Raw genomic sequence first — 20,712 nt, 5'->3', positions numbered from 1 at the left:
GTTGGTGCGTGAGGCTGTATCACGTAGCACGTACCCTCCCAATTCCAACACCCTCCCTTTTCCTACCCGACAGGCCGATACCTGGGAGCCACACGGAGCGACGGAGCCAGGCGGCGCAGGCGCACATGATGATGGACATCCGCTACCTGTGTGACATGATCTGGGACTGCTCCGAGTGGCGGAGCCCGGACGGCAGGGCCGCCATCACCTTCGGCAAGCTCTTCAAGGTAGGGGCCTGCCGACCGAGAGCTACGCCGTGTCGTACGCGCGCAGTGAGGTGGAGAGGACTTTGTATGCCTGTAGGACGCGAGCAGTGAGCTTAGAGGTGGAGAAGACTGTATATCTGTAAGATATTCAGTCACGGGCAGTGTGAATGACAATGTACAATATGAAGAATAATGAAGGATTAGATATGGGTGTTCCAATTCTCTTTTTAGCGTCGTGAGTGTTGTGTTCTAATGTCATCCTTCCACACTTCTTCCTGTTTCAGTCATCCATTCATTGCGCTTTCCTGCAAGCCTTTTACTCACCCTGCTGTTCCTCATTAACTCCATCACTGACCATCTGCCCTTAATTTCTTCCTCTCTCTCTCTCTCTCTCTCTCTCTCTCTCTCTCTCTCTCTCTCTCTCTCTCTCTCTCTCTCTCTCTAGGTCTAATCTGCCTTACAGCTTCATCCCTTCCATCCTTCCCTAGCCTCTCCTCTTCCCTCAATACATAATACTTCTCTCTCATCCTTGCTTTCTCATGTAAAACTCTCCTAGCCTTGGCCCTCTCTCATATACCTCTCTTCCCTCTTTATTTGTTGTTTTTTCATTAAATTTCTCTAGTTCCGTCTCTCTACTTTCACGCAATAATTTTTTTTCTCATCTTTTTTTTTGTCTTGCTGTCCCTCAGTCTTTTCCTCCTTTTCATTTTTCTTTCTTCATCATACTTTCCTTTTATTTCTACCTCCATCCTCTCGACATTTTCTCATATCCTCATTTTCCTATCAGCAATACAAGAATATGTTATCTATCAATTTTTCCAGACAATATTCTTCATAAATATTTTTTCTTACCTTTTCATTGTTTTATTCTTTTTCTGATTTTGATATTCTTTTTTCATGAACTTAAAATGTCATCATGTTTTCAAAAAATAATTTTTTGAATTTACTACAATTATATAACATGACCTTCTCCTTTGACCTCTGATTCCTACACCTCCATCTGGCCCCTCCGCTTGAATCCCGACCCCTTCCTTGGCCTATGACCTCTTTCCCCGACTCCTGCCCTGGTCTCTGACCTCCGCCGTCTGACCTCTTGACACTTGTCTGGCCCTGTGACCCCTTGTAATTTGACCCCGCCCACCAACCCCCGACGTGTTCACGGCTTCCTCCCTCCGTCTGACCCCGCATGTGGCTTACACCCACGTGGCTTCAACCCGCGACGTCTGGTCTGGTTCCCCACGCTCCTGGCGCGGACCGGCGGGTTTGGGCTGACTGCCTTGGCGATGCAGCTGTACATCGTCATCTCGGACAAGGTGGTAGGCACCCTCCTTCGAGCCCGGAAACACGGGTTCGTGTACTTCGACGGCGAGATGCTATACCAGGTAAGCTGTTCCATGTACTATTAACCCACCTCATCACCCGGTGCGAATGACAGATGGATTCTGATCTATTTATATTCTTGCTTTGCCTTGCCTCTCCCTCTCTCTATCTCTCCTGTCCAGACTGTCTGGTGGCCTTATCAATATCTCCAAAGAAATTCATAAGTTCTGGTCTGGGAGCCCAGTACATATGAAGCACAGTCGCCGACGAGTTATACATTTTATCGCGAGCACGAAGGTGCGGGTCAAGTTACACCTCAGTAGGAGAGATCGACAGCAATCCGGCTCGAAGAGGCTTCAATCGGTCAGCCGAGTTCGGGGACATGGTGTTGTCGCTCCACAGACGATGAAGGGCAGCAGATAACGAACGCGAAAGTAAACTCTCACAATTACGTTCCCTTGATGACATCATTCACTTAAAACATTCTTTTGTCTTCCCATTTCCATACGAGACCAAGTACATTTTTCCGTTCCTCCTCACTTAATACATCACCATCTACTTCTACAGCTTCGTATTGTGCAGCCGAGTGAATACAAATCTGCAGTACCCTGTAGGGTCTTGCTACTGTATCTGATAACCATACCTGTGAACGAGGTATGTTGTACATGTGGAATACACCAGGTCGGAGTCTGCCTTACGTTAGGCTCTCTCGAACATCATCCTTGGGAGCAACGTTTCATTCGTCTCTTTCCCACAAGCATACACCACTTCAACCACAAGGGTATACGCACACTGTAAGCATACACCACCTCTACTATACTCAGACGTCTGGCGGTCCAGGGAGAGGGGTAAGGTGTCGCTAATTACCTAAAACCCTGGTACGAAATATCCAACTATTCAACCCAATGGCGGCCCCTTCACTACTATATGACGGATGACTTCCTGGGAGCCTAACACGTTAGTTCGCTTTGCACCCCAAGTCCTTTCAGTTCGCCCCAACGACAGATCTTTTTTTCGTGAGGCAAGACAATTATTCCTACCGTACATTTGTTGTGTCTTGTTCGTGAGCACAGATAACGTGCCTGTCATACCCCTGTCCCCCGCTCTCTCGGCGTACCCCTGGCGCTAGTTGAACCACCTCCTCTCTGATCCTGGACACACCTTACAGTGCATACCTCCCTCCGCCTCCTGCTTGTGGCATCTCTCGTGGATCTGTCTGCTCATTTATTCCTCGTCAGTGAGGGTAGGTAACCAGGCTGCGATCCTCTCACAATTCAATAGATTTCGGGATTGCCTTTAACTTAAAGTACTTCGACTTGACGTTCTTTTCATCATTTCTAATCATACTTTTTTATATTATTTCAGCTCATTCTCGGAGAAAATATAAGTATAATTTGTTACTTTTTTCCATACGTGTCGTTACTTGCTGATGGCAAGTGAGGTGAACGTTACGTACTTACGTTTCAGCTACGTAACGGAGAAGCGGAAATGTATACGAACATTCCATCCATCTTCCCTCCCACCAGCAACTAACAAGAAGAAGAAAAAGCAACGAAATAATCACAATTTCTCTTAAAAGTACCAATGTAAAATCGACCAAAATTCGAAGTACTTAAAAGTGAATCCCAAAATCACCAACTGGAGGGAGCGACAGTCAGCGAACCTCCTGTCTCGCAGTAGACCAATATAGCACAGGAGATGCCACTTGGTAATGATGCTATGGATGGGTTTAGCATCGCAGGTCGGTCATACCACTTCATTTAGTGAGCCCAAGCGCATTCAATTAGACACACACACACACACACACACACAAACGGGCTTCCGATTCAGTATGGGCCAGCCCAGGGTCGGACCCGCATGGGTTCGAATCCTGGGCGTGGCAGTCGGCCCAATCGGAAACCAGGTGTTCATCTTTCCTTCGGGACTGATCGATAAATGAGCAAGTGGCTTAGGATGATGTATGTGTATGTACGTACATATATGAGTAACGCTAATAGTTATCACACAAAAGCATTACTAATCATAAGCGCTTCTCATATAACCCCGAAAAAGGTAATTAACAAGCATGTCACTAATCATCATTGAGTGGCCGAGATGACTCTGGTCCCCTTTGCTCGACGCAAAACCCCAGGAAGAAGACGCAGTCGTCAGACCTGCTGGTGTGTGTGGGGATGACGACGTGTGGTGGCACACCCTCCTGAAAAGGTGAGGGACACGGCCGCCGATGTGGCACTCGTGTGTGGCACTGCCCTAGTGAGTGGCGGCGTTACTCACCCGGCAGGAAGCGGGGGTCGCGTCCTACGTAGGGCACATGTCACCCCATTCATCTGCGGGTGTGTGTGTGTGTGTGTGTGTGTGTGTGTGTGTGTGTAGTCATTCCTCAGCCGAAGGAGACAAACATGTTATTCATCGGTGAGACCCGCATGATTCATCTGAGGGAGCGAACGTCACGTTATTCATCGGAATCAGTGTACCGAGTCATTCATCTGGGGGAGCGGGGGGTCGTCCCGTTTGCCACGACGAGTTACAGCCGTGACGTCATGTAACACGTGTAACTTCTGACATTTATGAGGGGAGTGAGTCAGCCGTGACGTCACGTACCAGGATTAGTCCCGAGGCGGTGATGACGTCACGTACAGCATGGGGGGGGGAACGAGGCAGTGACGTCACGTAATGGGTGAGGATCGGATTGATGCAAAATGATGATGTCACTCATCAGGTGAAGGTTGTGGTGACCCCTACCTCGCGAGGTGAGCGGAGCGTAGGCGCTGGTTACGTCATGAGCCTGAAGCGGGGGGGGGGGCGAATGTCGTTACGTCATCCGGCAGGAGAGGAAGAAGAGCGGTGACGTCATCCACCATGTAGGTGCTGGGGGAGGAGGAGGAGGAGGAGGAGGAGGAGGAGGTGGGGGTTTCACCAGGCTTGTCTGAAGGGGGGACGTCATGGGGTGGATGGGTCAGTCACCTCACCTGCTGATGGACACTTGACGCAGTCTGTCGTCATCGACGGCCCGGCCATCGAAATCTGGTGCTGTTCTTCCCTCCCACACTATCGTATTTCTATTTCAGCCGAGAAGGCATTGACAACTGAGGCCCCAATCAAGACCATCTCACCGTAGAAGGTGACTAAAAGGAGAGGGAGCGGGAGAGAGGGAAATCCTTCCCTCTCGTTTTTTTTTTTTTTTTAATTTTCCTAAAGGGGAGCAGAGAAGGGGGCCAAGTGAGGACATTCCCTCAAAGGCTCTGTCCTCAGTGTTCTTAGCGCTACCTCGCCAGGTACCCAATTTATCGACCAACCCCTAAGGCTGGATGAACAGCTAGGTTGACTGCGGACGTAGCTTCTGCAACCAAGAGTCGGAACCCATGCGCTCGACCCTGGGCGGCCCGTGAATGCCTCATGGTCAATGAACGCTAACTGCTACATACACCATGGAGGGCCCCATGTGCCTCATATGTCCCAGGGTTGGGACACCTACCTACTGTCACGGACTGGTAGCACCATTTGACACATTACTACAAGGCTCGTGGGGGAAATTATATCGCTGATGCATCAACAAAAACCGTGGTTCTCCTTTTTAACCCAATATGTAGAGGCCGGCTTACCAAACGTCATCAAATTCTCTTCTCGGAAACACGGTGCAAAGAGAATGAATTTTTTTTGAAGGCGTTTGCCAAATGCTTTTTTTTGTCTGATTCGCTTGAAATCTACAAACCACATTCTTTCTTCTTCGATTCACAAGCATTGGGACAGCCTGTGCTAAAGAAGGATGCCCGTTCTAACCCCAACCAACTCTACCGTCCTCTTGACTTCCTAGGTTTCCAGAGGCTTCGAATACCTCCTGAACTCCCATTTCTTAAGGGTCCAGACAGTGTCACGTTCTTCCCTCTGAACCACCGCATGGTTATCGCAAGGCAGCCTCTTTTAAGCACTACTAGTGTCTGGTCATGTTCTGTGACGTATACTTGGGGGAATCCTTTGTTGAAGCCTTATATACACAGAAGGCTCTAGACTGGGTGTGGTTTTCGGATCTAATCTCCAAGCTTCCCTCTTTTCATTTTCCTCTTCCCTCTGTTCTTTCATACAATGCTTCCTCCTTGACCGGTTCATCCATGATCAAATTCTCAGTATCGACAGCGGTATGCCTCAGGGCTATGTCCTGGCTCCTACATTCCTCCTCCTTTTCATCAAGGTTTATCTTTCTTCATTAACTCACTTAAATGTACTTTAAAGATAACGACTCAAAGTTGCATTCCTCTTCGATACACGTTTCGGCTGGTCAAAACTTCCTCTTCATATTAAGATGACGACAGAATTCCCCAGTAGAGCAGGTACGACCTCTAAAAAGTTTGTAGCTTCTATATTCTAAATTCTCCCCACATCTCTCTGAACCCCCCTCACAACTTTTCCATCTCATTTGATTGTTCTACAATTCCATCCAGTCAGAACAGAAGCGCGATGGGTAACACCGCAAAATCCAATCTATCTTCCATAACCTCACATTACGCAAATGATTAAGTCAACCTCTTAAGAAACTTGGTAGCCTGTTTTGATGTCGGTGATTCTTCTCCTCTGAACAGTTATTCCGATTACCTAAATATCACTTGTAATTATACATCATACATCTTTTCATGTAGAGAGTACGCTTTATCATCTCGGAAGTTCCTTGCAATACACACACATTTGACGGACAGAGTTGAGTCCAATGCAACCCGATGTATCAACTCAACAAATCTGACCTTTATACATTTTTTCCTATGCCTAAAATGTTGGTTCTCTTTCCCTCTTCTACGAGTATTACACCGGTTTTCGCTACCGAGCACTGGCCTCTTCTGCCTCCGCTGTTAGTTAAGACCCCAAAATGCTCGGCACGCTACTGCATCAATGTGATTACTGTACGGCCGTTAGCAGCTCGAGGGTGAGCTATTGCGATGTCTGTTTCTTCCCCTACATCGCATCGCTTCGGAACTATTTAATACCTCATAATTTTCTTGAACTGCCACGACTGCGCCAAAACTCTTTTCATACCTTTTTATGAGGTTTTTATCAAGGTCTGGCATCGATGCTTCGGGAATATAAATGTTCCATAATCAAACTGTAAATCCAATTCGGATGTTGATGTGCACTTCAACTGGAAAAATTCTCAGGACCTTTACACTTAGGAGGCCTATTAGTGAAACCTAAATACGAAACACTTTATTGGACTGTTTGACACGGCTGTGTAAGCGAGACTTTTTTAACGTAAACCCTCGCAAGCTATATGCAACTTCACTCACCTTTCAGTTTCCTGTCTACATCGGTTGATTACGAGGGACTTCTTCCTGCTGAGTCAACGGAGCTAATGTGTGTTTCGTATGTAGTTTTACTTCCCCGGTGAAGTGAAACATATAACACATCACAGTGAGGATATGGCGAGGAAGAATCACCATAGCGTAAGAAATAACGGTCAACTAAACCCATCCAATACCTCGAAAAACTTCACTGATTTCCGTCAATATGACGCTAATCATCGCAAGCGTCATAACTTGAATATTTTTTCTTGAATCATCATGGACCAAAATGCTCATCATCACTCATGGAGGAACGAGAGAGGAAGATCACAACCTACAGGGAAGTAGGGAAGGAGTGCGTGCAGCCCCACCCCCAGTGTGTACATCCTGAGGTTCTAGACCCACTGATCAAGTCACCAGTGGCGCTGAGGCTTAGTCCATACCTGGTATTCAACCGTGAGGGGTGAGCGACCATAAAGGTCAGACTCAGCAGGGAAATGAATGTGAGTTGTGCTTACGTTCGTCCCTCCTGCCGTGTACAGGCCGCGGGGTTCGAGTGGGTGGCAGTGCCACGGTGCCGACCTTTGCTGACCCGGCCTTTCGTCCCTTCTCACCACTCCCTGCTCGCACGTCACGGCCACCTTCGCTTCACTACTTCACTGTCATGACCACTTTCCCCGTCATCACTATACTATTTCACGACGCTACCTCACTGTTGTCATTACACTACTTCTCTCTCATCACTACACTGCTTCACCGTCATCACTCAACACACTTCTTCACTCTTACCACTGCTTTTCTTCACTGTCATCACTACTCGGCCTCACTCTCATCGCAATACGTCTTCACTGTCATCATCAAACCACTTCAGTGCCATCATTACATTGCGTCACTGTCATCACTAAACCGGTTCACTGTTATCGCCTCTATCCAAATAGCCTGATTTCACTTGAGTTTCTCTTGTATCATCAATTTTTGATGATGACCAGTGAAATTAGGAATGATACTAGAATTCACGAAGAACGTTCGCTAAGTTCGTACGACATCACTGTTACTGAACATTCCAATCCAGTGAAGGTCTTCCAATCACCTTCCTTTCAAGAAACAGTAGGACTCGTCTTACTAGATAATGCTGTGTCTTGTGAGATTCCCTTTTCTCTTCGCAGATCAGCTCGTTCCTTCATGCATCTGTTTTTCGGATCTTCGTATGTACGACAGCATGCACAAAAGCGCGTGTGTGTGTGTGTGTGTCTGTGTGTGTGTGTGTGTGTGTGTGTGTGTGTGTGTGTGTGTGTGTGTGTGTGTGTGTGTGTGTGTGTGTGATCATCTATTTGCAGAGTACGTGAAGGAGTTTCACATGGGTGTGGCCACCTTCTCAAACTTCCTTCATCTCACTTTTCAGACTTCCCTCCACTGACTTGATTCACAAGTTTCCTCACTGTATTTAATTCAAACTATGACTCTGATTCTACACTTGTACCTGTTTACATATTTCTAAGCAAGAGTCTTGATCGCTCTTCCTTTACAGCTCTCAAGGAACTATTTACCGTTACCACTGTCAAAGTGATTTAAATAGAACTTGAAGGTTGTAATCACGTCTCCCGTTTTTTTTCTACCCTCCGCGGTGGAGCAAATTTATAACCTCGAAACGTTTCCCTGTAACTCAAATATCTTATTTCAGATACAGTCTTTACTGCCGTCCACTGGACCTTCTCTATCAGCTCTGTATGTTTCTTTTAAGTGTAGTGAACGACCTTGACATGTACAATTTCCTTAACCATGTCCTCAAACCTAAATCTTATATCAACCTGCATATAATTTCCCTCCTCAACAATTCTTCTGGCGAATGCACGCCTCTCGCCCACCTAAATGTTCAAACCTCCAGTACCCCACGGAGACCCCTATCGCTCCAGACCTTCCCCTCTTGTGGCAGTATGGTACGTCAGGATAAGAAATGATCAGCGAACATTGGTCCCAAGATGACGATGGAATGCCTGAGGCGAATGTCAGGGGATGACGATGGCTACTGTGAGTTAGAAATACTGATGAAATCAGAGTGAAAAAGATCGCAGAGTATTTTGTGAATTTGGACAGATATTCTGCCGACATATCTTAATGAAAGCAAAAGTGAAAGAAAAAAAAAAATTGCGAGTGTTCTACGGACAGATATTCGGCCGATATAACTGCACTAGATCCTGAAACGTTGAGAAAACATATCAGGAAGATAACATATAAGATTTTCACTTGCCATGCAAACGGAACGATGAGACAACTGGCAGGAGAGCTGGTGTTGTTGGGAGGGGATTCTTCACATAGCCATTTACGATGGCGAGTCTAGATTTACAGTGTGAATTTGTATCACACGCATTTCAGAATTTACTAAAAAAAAAAAAAAAAATCGGCATAAAAAATTTCGACCTATAGTTTCATTATTCAGCATGAATCTTGTGAATGTGTGTGGAGTAGATGTGTGTGGCGGCGCCAGGTGGGAACATCCTACAGTTGTTGTGATGTGTGAGTCTCTCCAACTCGTGATGAGTACGGGTGTTGTTGTGCCGTGGCTGGAAGCCTGACTCATCTTACGTGGTTTCCTCATCGCTTTGCGAGTATGATCTTGCGAGGCCGAAGTCCATCACGAATCCCTATGTTAACTATGACCGAGGACCTCCACTGGTGTGGGTTCCACACGCAGACGACAGGCGTTTCACCACCCTGCTGTCCGTCCACCTTGCCTACACAACGTCCAAAAATAATCCAGTTCCTTCCAGAGAATGGAACGAAGAGAGAGAGAGGGCAATGCCTGTTAACGTTAAGGGGAACCTAGATTCATAAACCTACGTGTCCGAATCCCTCACGTAATCATTTCACAATGGGCAGCGCGCGAAGTTTAGAGTTCATTCATGAACTGCGTGAGCAGTGGAGCGGGGCTGAGTCTGGGTGGAGCCGGGTAGGGAGTACTACAGAAGGTAACGTCGAGTGAGGCCAGTGTAGCACAGGGTCAAAATGTCAGAGTGCCATGTGCTCGGCCGCCCCTGAACCAACACCCCCCCACCACCTAACTCCCACCCCTCCTTCCACCCACTCCTACCCCCTCCACTCCTGCTGCTGCTGCTGCCGCCGCGGCTCCTCCTCCTCCTCCTCCTCCTCCTCTGTGGCACACAGGCGAGGGCTGGCCCGGCCTACCTCGGGCTCTGTTTCCCCACCTTCCCCGTGAACATGAACACCTTTCATTACAGAACCGTGTCGAAAACACTAAAATCAAGATGGCTCTCTTGAATCAAATATTTTCAGAGGCTATGGAGGCAATGGCTGTGCTGGGACTATGGTCAATTCATTATACTTGATCCTCGAGCCGACACATCCACTAGCTGTACAAGATCCCATCTTCCCGGGTCTGTGAGGACACAGTGTGAACTACAGTGTCGTGAAGCAGTTCGCTCTGTTACTCATCACGAACCCCCCAAAAAATGTTTTCACTGACAGTGATATTACAGCAGTCTAGCATGATCATTCATTACTATATAAATATATATATTCCTTCCTATCGGCCATGATAAGATCGATAAAGACCCGAAAAGCTGTGGATACATGCCTGTATCAGGAGGCCACAGAGCCTGCAGTCACCCACAGTGGCTGTGTACACTCACATGTCCTCACAAATAAGCGTACGCCAGATTGCGTATAAAGAATTATACCGACCTAGGTGTCGCTTGACCAATAACGACGCAAGACTGTTCCGGCAATCCTGAATTAGACGATGAAAAAAGAAAAAGAATTAAGTTCTGTAATCATCCCCTCATGTGCCATATGCTTAGCGAGTGTCTACCTTAAGCTTAGCGAGTGTCTACGTGGTCTTACACTCAACACTTGACGAAAGTATGAAGAGATTATTCGAGTGGTGGTCATAACAGGACGCTGACCGCCTCAATGACCCCGACAGATGACAGGTCTAAAACATGAATAAACCAACGAACCAACTAACCATAATTCTCTCTCTCTGTCTCTCTCTCTCTCTCTCTCTCTCTCTCTCTCTCTCTCTCTCTCTCTCTCTCTCTCTCCCTCTCTACCTCCACCCTACACACACGCACATACAGGACTTTCTGGACGGACGCCTACTACGCTAGCTGCCAACGAGAAAAATGTTTCAACACAGACAAAAATAAGGTTGAAATGTCAGGTACTTTCATCAGAGCTGTATCAATGAGCGCGTCAGTCGAGCCCACGCACAACCAGCCCAAAAGAACCAACCAGCAAGCTGTTTTCCGTACCCTGTTTACTGCCAGCATACCTCAGCCTCCGGTTCTCACCATCACAACAACTATTACTGAGAGATCATGTTTCTTTTAAATAATGAAATACATGTATTAAATGTATGGGAAAACTAATAACCAAAAATCACATCAATTCTTAGGCCAAACTAAGCTGTCCATGGCCTTAGCGAGGTAGTGGCAACGAACACACGAAATGTGGCTTCACTGGGGCACGTCAGCCATCAAGCTGGCACATACGAGACCATAACCCATCATCCACAGCCAAGCCAGACAGACCACTCCATGGCTTATCCTCGCTGCTTTATGAGCCCTGGTTCAGTCCACCGACAGCACGTCCCTCTGCACCCGTATATCACATCGATCGTATTTATTCTGTCCCATTCACGCCTCTCACCCTCTTGAATGTTCAGGTGCCGATGCCCCGATGCCTCCTTCACTCCATCCTTCCATCTCCTCGGTTTCCCCCCTAGTCCTTACTCCCTCAACTCTCGACACATTTACCCTCCCAGTCAAGTGTTTCTTCACTCATGTTCTCACCATTACCGAAACATTTCAGCTGGCCCTGATCGGCGTATCACACCTCCCTCCCTAACACAGGTCGCTCCTCACACAACCAGTCCACCTCACACCACACACCGCTCTCGGGCATTTCATCACCAACACAATCCACCCTCACCCTTACCTTTGCATTCAAAGCTCCAGAATACTTAATCCTTCAAACTCGACCATCTTTGCCCGTTCAGACACCGACCTCTCCTTCACAAGTTCCCTCAAAACCTTATCCCCTTCCTCCATTCTTCCACCATAGGACACTCACTTCAGCCCCACAATGGTTCCCATACGCTGCCACGTCCACTCCCAGGTTAGTATAACACTCCACCTCTCCCAGACAACTGGAACAGTCAGGAGCAGCCACTCAGTATCATCCTATGGATGCATAACGTTTGCTAATCACGACGACAAAAAAAAAAAGAAAACAAACGTTTTAGGTGGGTCGAGGAACACAGCCAATATCAACCATCTCAATCATCCAGCCTAATCGTTTCTAGTGTTACAAGATAAGACGTCTCAAGCTCTATGGAATCACGTTCGTGTGTGCATTCTATTATCAAAGAACTTGAGTGAAAAAATGTTTTTGTGCCATCAAAAATAGACAATTTTGCTATCCGATTTAATCTTTTTCTCTGCTAAAAAAAAAAAAAAATTGCATGGCTATTATTTATACTAAAGGCGGATGTGCAGAGCCATCTTTTGATGTTGAACTTTGTTTTTGCTTGCGTGGGATTTTTGGCTACGTTTTATTGCGTTTCAAGTTTTATATTTTCTCTGTTGTTTACCTGCTGAAAACACAGGGCTTAGAGTCTTATCATATTCACTGTGAATAACAATATGCAGCAGGAGTGGTCCTATTCACTCTACTAGGGAAGCTATAACGTGTGTAGTGAAATAAGTTCCCAGGTCTAACAAATGTACTGTGAAATGCTAAACATACGTCCCAAGATCCGACTGTATACCGATAATGTCAACTTGAAGTACTCCTGGACAGAAACAGTTAAACACAGACGCATACTTTCGATGTCCACTCCACCCAAGTTAGAATCCAAGTTCTGTATGATTTTCAGTGTCATTAAGTGAGTGCAAAGGATACAGTGAGATAATACGTCGTTTCTGTGATGCAAATCAGGACATCTTCTCCCCGTGTCACTCCTGTACATTAATAACATCAAGTTTCCCTACCTACTAATTACGGTATCGGGCCGTCATCATAGCGCATTAACACACCCAGGCGTCTGCGGTAAGCAAAGTCGTATCGCGAGTGTCAGGTCTAAAATGACGAAGTGTCTTTGGTTTAGCTGATACTAAAACTGAAGAAGAAATCGTATGCCTCAATACCTTCTACAACTCTATAAACAATTCTTTTGTACCATGCTAAACCACGCCTCACCTGCCTGCTAACCCACCCTGTCAAGCGGTTTATCTACAGTAATGAGGGCAAATGAAGAAGGACAGGGCAAGTTAGGTCAAGTGGTCATCTGGCGCAACGGGGCAAGTGCAGAACGGAGGCACGATGTCCCCCACACACTGGCACGGAGTCAAGTCACGTCATCGTCCACCAAGCTCACTAGACACAAGCGGACACGTCCTACTGGAGGAAGTAAACATTTCTTTCGTGACCATGAATGTCAGGATTCTGGCAAATGTCAGGAGCCGGTGTGACGGTCAGCCGCTGAGGGACATGCACCTGGCTGACGCCACGTTCACATCTCCTCTACCTTGCAGTTTCCCCTTCCCAGCAGTTTCCTCTCCCTTGCAGTTCCCCCATTTCCTGCAGTGCCTCCATCACTACAGTTCCCTCATCCCCTGCAGTTTCCATCCCTTGCAGTTCCCCTTCCCTACAGCCCAACTTTTTTTTAGCTCCCCCTCACCTGCAGCTCCATTTCCCCCCTTCCCCTGTAAACCCACTTCCCCTTGTAGTTCCCCCCAACACCATTAGCTCCATTTCCACTTGCAGCTACCCCTTCCCCTGTAGTTCCTCCCTTACCTTGTAATACCCCTTCCCCTGTAGCTTCCCTCCCTCACCTTGTAGTACCCCTTCCCCTTGCAATTCCCCCTCACCTGCAGCATCATGTCCCCCTGCAGCTAGCACCCCCGTCCGCAGCATCTCCCTCCCCTTCCCTTGCCCGTCCTGACCAGGGGAGTAGTGGGAGGTGACAACGAGGCAAGCGGCGGCCGCCACAAGGAGGGCCCCGCTGTAACCTGCACTGTACTTAATAGAGGAGAATTACTAGATATACTGCACAGATCCCGGAAGCTCAACTGGGCGCGCTATCGTCGGCTGCAGGTGCTACCACAGCCCCGGGAGCCCACCCTTACTTAACTGGGGGGGGTATTCTTAATCATAACTTGAGGGCTAAACATGAGACACGCCCGCCCATCCACCGGCCTCCGCCTCGCTCCTACCGACTGTCGCCATGATAGCGCTAATGAGCGAATATGCTGCTGCAAATATAGTCCAGGTGGTCGATATATGTTAAGCGAAAGCACGAGCCGAAGAGTGCGCGTCGCAGGTTAGTGTGTTAACGAGTGCGTTAACCGATGATGAATCGCCCATGTAGCTCACGATGGTGAAAAAAGTGACGACTAAGCAGAATGGCAAATATATGCTGACTCAAGGACCACAGCAGAGCTGAGTACACAATATATGGCTGACTCAAGGACCACAGCCGAGATGGGTACATAATATGTGACTGACTCAAGGACCACAGCCGAGATGGGTACATAATATGTGACTGACTCAAGGACCACAGCAGAGCTAGGTACATAATATACGACTGACTCAAGGACCACAGCAGAACTAGGTACATAATGTATGGCTGACTCAAGGACCACAGCAGAGCCATGTACATAATATAAGGCTGACTCAAGGACCACAGCAGAGCTAGATACATAATATATGGCTGACTCAAGGACCACAGCAGAGCTAAGTACACACAAGAAGAAAAAGTATCTTCTCGGATGGTTCTCATTAATTTCGAAATGATCAATATGACTCGTGTTATCTCGGCAGGGTTGGTGAGCTGAAATGAGAGACAAATTTGCTAATGATTTACAGTTTATGACTTTATACTCATTTTCATCGAAAGAGGAAATCAATATGTATGATACAATGGAAAATGAGCGGAAATGTCGCTAGCAATGGAAATACATCGATATCATGAAAGCAGGGCCACCAATGTGACACTAGACCAATGGGCATTTCTCAAAATCATTCGTCCAAGGTGTAAGTTTCATACAAAAAGTGGAAAGACACTTTTTTTTTTTTCACAATGCGTACATACATATCGAATGGAATTATAATGAAGAGTGCCCACAAGACGTTAATACAGAGACCGGGATACACTATGTTCAGCTAATATACAATGTTTGCCCCCCATATATTTTCAGACCACAAAGACGACGAAAGTTTTTTTTTTTTGTAGGTGCAAGCATATGACGCCTTAGGGTGAAGTCATCGTATGTCTGGTCGCTGAAAAAAAAAGTGTTTCTAACGATATAAGCACCAGCAACCCGCCTCAGTGTGCCTCAGGCTATCTTGAGGGAAGGATATGCTTTCTTTATTTTCCCTGGCTGCCACTTCATTTTGGGAATTCCCCTTCTGGATGCTGTATTTTTTCTACTTGTGTTTCAAGACAGTTGGCTCTTACCTTACTAAGGAGGTTAGAAAGGAGAAAGCCCGAGATCTCGCCTGAAAACAAGAAAATGTGGGTACACGTGAGAACTGTAGGCGCACCGAGCGCTCAGAACACGATCAGGAAGCTGCTTCCTGTAACAACACCTCATCAGTGTCTCGACTCATTCAGGTGATCAAGACTCTATGGACCCAAAACATGGACCTAGGAAACATGCCAGTTCCATGCCCAGAAGCTTGCAGATGGTATCAAAGCCAAAGGAGAGATGACTGACTGCTACAATGGAAATGTATGGGAGAAGCGAAAAAGGCTTTTTGTCGACACTGCATAATGGAAACTAAACCAACTTTTAGGTGTTATCTTACAGCGACAAGGAATGCTTATAAGATACATCTATGCGATTCTCTACAAGTGTACGCGTGTTTGTGAGGGTTATATTTTCCATCTACTACTCTCAGTGCACGAATACCAAATGAAATCTCCCTGTGTCAGGTGTATAAAAGCATGTGACTTACCTCCTGCAGACCACAGTATGAACTTCCTGTCATATGCAAACGACCTTGCAATCAAATCACATCACTCGGACACCACAGAAGCAAGATCAAACATACAATACTACGTTACACAATTGGAGCAGTGGCTCACCCACGTCTGCATACCCAAAGAAGCTTTCAATTACCGGTTCAACCCCAGAGACACTACTCCAACTTGGACCCTCTTTCACCTTGAATGATCACTCGTTCCCACCAAAGAAAAACTAATCATTCTGGACATCATATACCACACACACACACACACACACACACACACACACACACATACACACACACACACACACACACACACACTACATTCGCTCCCCACACCACAAACATGAACACAAAAGCAACAAACACTCTAAATACCCACAAAGCACTACCTGGTACCAGATTGGGAGACGAAAAATATATTCAAGAAACAATTTACCCACTCCACCCTAAGCTAAGCCTCACCCACCTGGTCAACATCCTGTCATGAGGAAATATAACGAAAGTCCAGTCAAACAAAACAGAGCACTTAGAACAAACACAACCTGCCTGGCAGCCACAAACACTCAACACCCACAAAGTGAAACGAAGATCCTCCCAATAAAATCTCACTTCACTATGTCCTGCACTTATTTTTTTTGCAACAGCGATCTACCCTTTCCATCTAAGTCACTCCAGAACTAGACATTAACCCTATATGAAATCAAGAAGCACACCCTTGCTTCACACTTAAGATATCTGTATTCACAGATACCCTTACTAACCCCAACAAAGATAACAATGACAAGACATATGCATTACGAAATGATCCATCAAGGACTAAACACCCATCGTGCTCAGTCTTAAAAGCCACCATACCAGACATACACCCATCTGAAATCACACTCCCCAGACATATGCGTGTTACACTTTCTCGTATACGCTCTGAACACTACACACATCGGTTCAAGACCCCCCTCATGCTCATGATGCAAGTAGCACAATGAAGACTCTTCATCCTTAATGCTCTTTTACCCTTCATCCTCCTCGCACAGACACACGCACATCATTTCACTTTAAAATCTGTGGTACCGCCCGTTGGAGGTATCTGGCACTCTGAAGTAGGAACTCGTGTGTGCGTGTGCATATATGTGTGTGTGTGTGTGTGTGTGTGTGTGTGTGTGTGTGTGTGTGTGTGTGTGTGTGTGTGTGTGTGTGTGTGTTTACCCTAGAGAGAATGATTCAAACCGCACACTTCTGTCCAAGATGGGGACGCTAACGACTAGGCTATGGAACCCATACTACACAGAATGACTTTTCGATGGCTTTTACTCGAATACCTTTCGTCTTATACGCGTGAGCAACGGGGTCTCCACAGGTCACTTCCCATCAGGCTCACAGTAACCACTGGCTAACATTTAACCCAAATCGTCGTTAAACGCAGAGGTATATGATCAACGTGTATGACGCCATGAACGTGCGCTTCCGCAAGACATGACAGTATTCACTAGACAGCAGGATTCGAACCGATATCTTTCTGCGTGGAATCTGGGAACGCTAGTGGTCGGCGTCTCCAACTTCCCCCGACCGCTTCAGGTGTCCCGGTTAAGTGCACGAGGTGTTACAGGTGCTACCGGACACCACCGCCGCCGCCTACTTGAAGTCACACAGCAAATAAAGAGAGAATCACGTCTGGTGAGGCTTTACCAAAGTCAGTTGACTAAACAGTGTACAGTCAGGTCAACGAACTTTCACGCGTCATAGGAGTTCCATCTTGTCTCTGCTACTGACGGTAGCCTTTGGACGTGCGAGAGCCCTTGGAAAATAGGGTTCTGGGGCATCATAAGGAAGGACCCTTTCAGAGAAGGGGGTACTAAAGGAATGGGATTAATATGTACATGAGGTGTTACCATACTCCCCCCTATTAGTGGCTACGCAGCAAGTAAGAAGTTACCCTCAGTGAGGCTGTATGATCGTCAATAGACATAAGCGTACAGTGTTGTTTACGATCTCGATGCAAGGCAATCCCTCCTTTTCCAGTTCCAGAGTGGAGCGCAGCCTAGGAGCTGAGGGAGACCCATGAAAGGGATCCTAAGGTCATTTGATGATAAAACAGACCACAACAATACCCTACGAAGCCTAGATCTTCCATAGTCGCCAAGTTGTGCCATATTTTCTGAAGAAACAGACAGATGGCCAGATGAAAAGGACTTACCCTAACTAAACGTTTTTCGCTCCTATCCAGCAACACTTGCTTCCATTGGGTGGTTTCTTGGTCTTCTGTTCTCCGAGCATACCAGGAGACCGCCACAGGCCGACGCAACATGACTGGAACACAGCAAGAGGAAACGTTTTGGAATCTACGGCATTTTTCCAGAGCTGAGGAGTGAATGAGCATTTTTGTCATACACTGTCCAGTTTTAGGTGGACGGGATGCATATACTGACGGAGAGCGACGGATGAATGAGTGGAATGCTGGATAATCTGCAAGAATAAAGGCACAAATTCCCATCTAAATGAAAGTAAAAGAATATCCGAGACAAACTCGAGGAGAACAGAACAAAAGCGACCGGGTAGTCTGAAAATGACAGCTTGCAGTACACGTCGGGGAAGTTGACGAATGGACGTTGCGATTCCCTGAAATAATGATCAGTGCACAGCGGGGACGCCGGATGAATTGATGGATGGACAGCGGAAAGCCACGACAGGCGGTGATCTTTATCATTCATAGTCTCGAGGTGTTCAAACAGAGAGAGCGAAGGGTGGAGAACCGGCCCGACCTCCTGAGGCAATGTACCTGACTTTGAAGGGAGGGATCTTGTGTCCTGTAGGCTCGTCAGGTCTTTGTCCCCCTTACCCAACTGCAACTGGGGGCCAGCTCTCTGACTTGACAAGAACATCAAGACGTCATCCGTGAGTCTTGAAATACACGATGATGCCAATTATGTCATCATCGTCATAATTCAGAACAGACCCCAGATTCCAAAAAAACATGAAGACTTCGGCTTGTACCTCACACATTTATGATATTACAGAGTGCTATCTGTACGTCTAAGTCCAGAAACCCATTGTCTTTTGTCCTATATACACACACACATATATATATATATATATATATATATATATATATATATATATATATATATATATATATATATATATATATATATATATATATATTTATTCCTACGAGTCCACGGGGAAAATGAAACACGATAAATTCCCAAGTGCACTTTCGTGTAATAGTCACATCATCAGGGGAGACACAAGAAAGAAATATAACAGTTGATATACAACGAAGAGACGTAGCTAGGACGCCATATGGTACTTGCTCTCCTTGGAGGGTTTGTGTGATGAAGGAACCGGTGTGACAACAGAAGAACAGTGTGGCAATGGCTGGAAAGGTCAACAGGAGATGGTGTGAGATCAACAGGGCAAGTGATAACAATAAATGAAAGGCTAGAGTTATAGTAAAGATCCACTATGACACTGGTGGACTCGTATAGCAATAGTGAACCACTGTGATAGTCGTGAGAACCAGTGTGAGAGAGGTGTGGACTCGCTTGACAGTGGTGAACCAGTGTGACAGAAGGTGGAATCGCTTGAATGTGGTGCACCAGCATGAGAGCAAGGGGCTGCTTTGTAAGATGATATCTAACTACCATACGTGCGAAGGAACTCGTTCGTTACAGGCGAACCAGCACGACAACTAAGGTAACTAGTTCACTCATCGTACGACTCGTGAACTAGCGCGACCCGAGGAGAAGTAAGTGACTGATGGTGGACCGTATGGTGACGTATGAGCTACGACGGCATCCGATGCCAGGCATGACACTGGGGGGCGCTAGTGTGAAAGTGTGGCATCACTGCTATCGTACAGATAACGTATGCATGACATCATCTGACAGCTACGACCCGTATGACAGGTGAGGGCTGCGAAAAAAAAAAAAAACCGAGAGGAGCAAAAGGGAAGTCAAAATTCTCTCTCTCTCTCTCTCTCTCTCTCTCTCTCTCTCTCTCTCTCTCTCTCTCTCTCTCTCTCTCTCTCTACAAGGAAAACAAGTCTTGCCATACATCTGGGTGGTGAAGAAAGACCAACTGGATATTTAGGGTATTAGAAGTGGTTGGTTGGTAGTACGTGTAAAAATTCAGCTTGAGAGAGAGAGAGAGAGAGAGAGAGAGAGAGAGAGAGAGAGAGAGAGAGAGAGAGAGAGAGAGAGAGAGAGAGAGAGAGAGAGAGGCTTTGACCTGGAGTTCTGTATTCTGAAATGCTGGTGTTGGATGTGTTTTTGGGTGGCGGTGGATGGGTTAAGGATGGGTACAAAGTGAGTGGGTTCTCAATGAGTTACAAGAGACGGGAGGAGGGAGTGGCCAGGAGGATGAAGTGGGTAAGATGAGTTGTTACTCATGGATGGGAGATAACGGGCAATCTATGATAGCAGAAGGTCTGCTGGTGGATGGATGGAGCGAGAAGTGGATGATGGTGGTTGTGGATAACGGCTGGACAACAGTGGTTGAGTTGTTAGATGGGTGATAAAGGGTGAGTAAGGTGATGGATGACGGTGAGTTACTCAACCGTGGTGGGACGCCAGTTGCAGGTGATGGTAGGAACATCATCAGCGAGTGATGAGTCATGAGTAATAAACGTGAGTCACACCCGGATGATAAGGGAGGGTGACCTGGGCGATGATGACATAAGGTGAGTAATGGGTGGATGAGAAGACGAAAAGTGGATGAACTGTAGATGAGTAGGATAGGCAGGGATGAGTAACAGTATGAATATCTGGTGAGGATGGGTTCTGGGTGGCAAAACTGTGCAACGAAAGTAATTCGGATGAGTAAAGTTGTGGACAATGCTCGTGGGTGAGTTAGGGAATGAATAATATTGGGCGAGTTATGGTGGGTTAAAGTGGATGATTGTAAGCGAGTTGTGGAGGGGGGGGGGGAACTGT

General features: G+C 46.7%; 1 protein-coding gene across 2 annotated transcripts in view; it reads left to right on the top strand.

The window, feature by feature from the left end:
- The window catches only part of LOC139753722 (uncharacterized), a 74,830-nt gene that overhangs the window by 33,537 nt on the left and 20,581 nt on the right, over positions 1-20,712 (top strand). For both annotated transcript variants that reach the window (XM_071670471.1, XM_071670470.1), the window contains exons 4-5: positions 74-227; positions 1,496-1,588. In XM_071670471.1, coding sequence (XP_071526572.1) covers positions 74-227; positions 1,496-1,588 — 247 coding nt within the window. The remainder of the gene's footprint in view (positions 1-73; positions 228-1,495; positions 1,589-20,712) is intronic.

This window comes from Panulirus ornatus, chromosome 15 (assembly GCF_036320965.1).
Source record: "Panulirus ornatus isolate Po-2019 chromosome 15, ASM3632096v1, whole genome shotgun sequence".
Taxonomy (NCBI): Eukaryota; Metazoa; Arthropoda; class Malacostraca; order Decapoda; family Palinuridae; genus Panulirus; species Panulirus ornatus.
The sequence above is the reverse complement of the archived record's forward strand: the minus strand, read 5'-3'. Positions and strand labels throughout refer to the sequence as shown.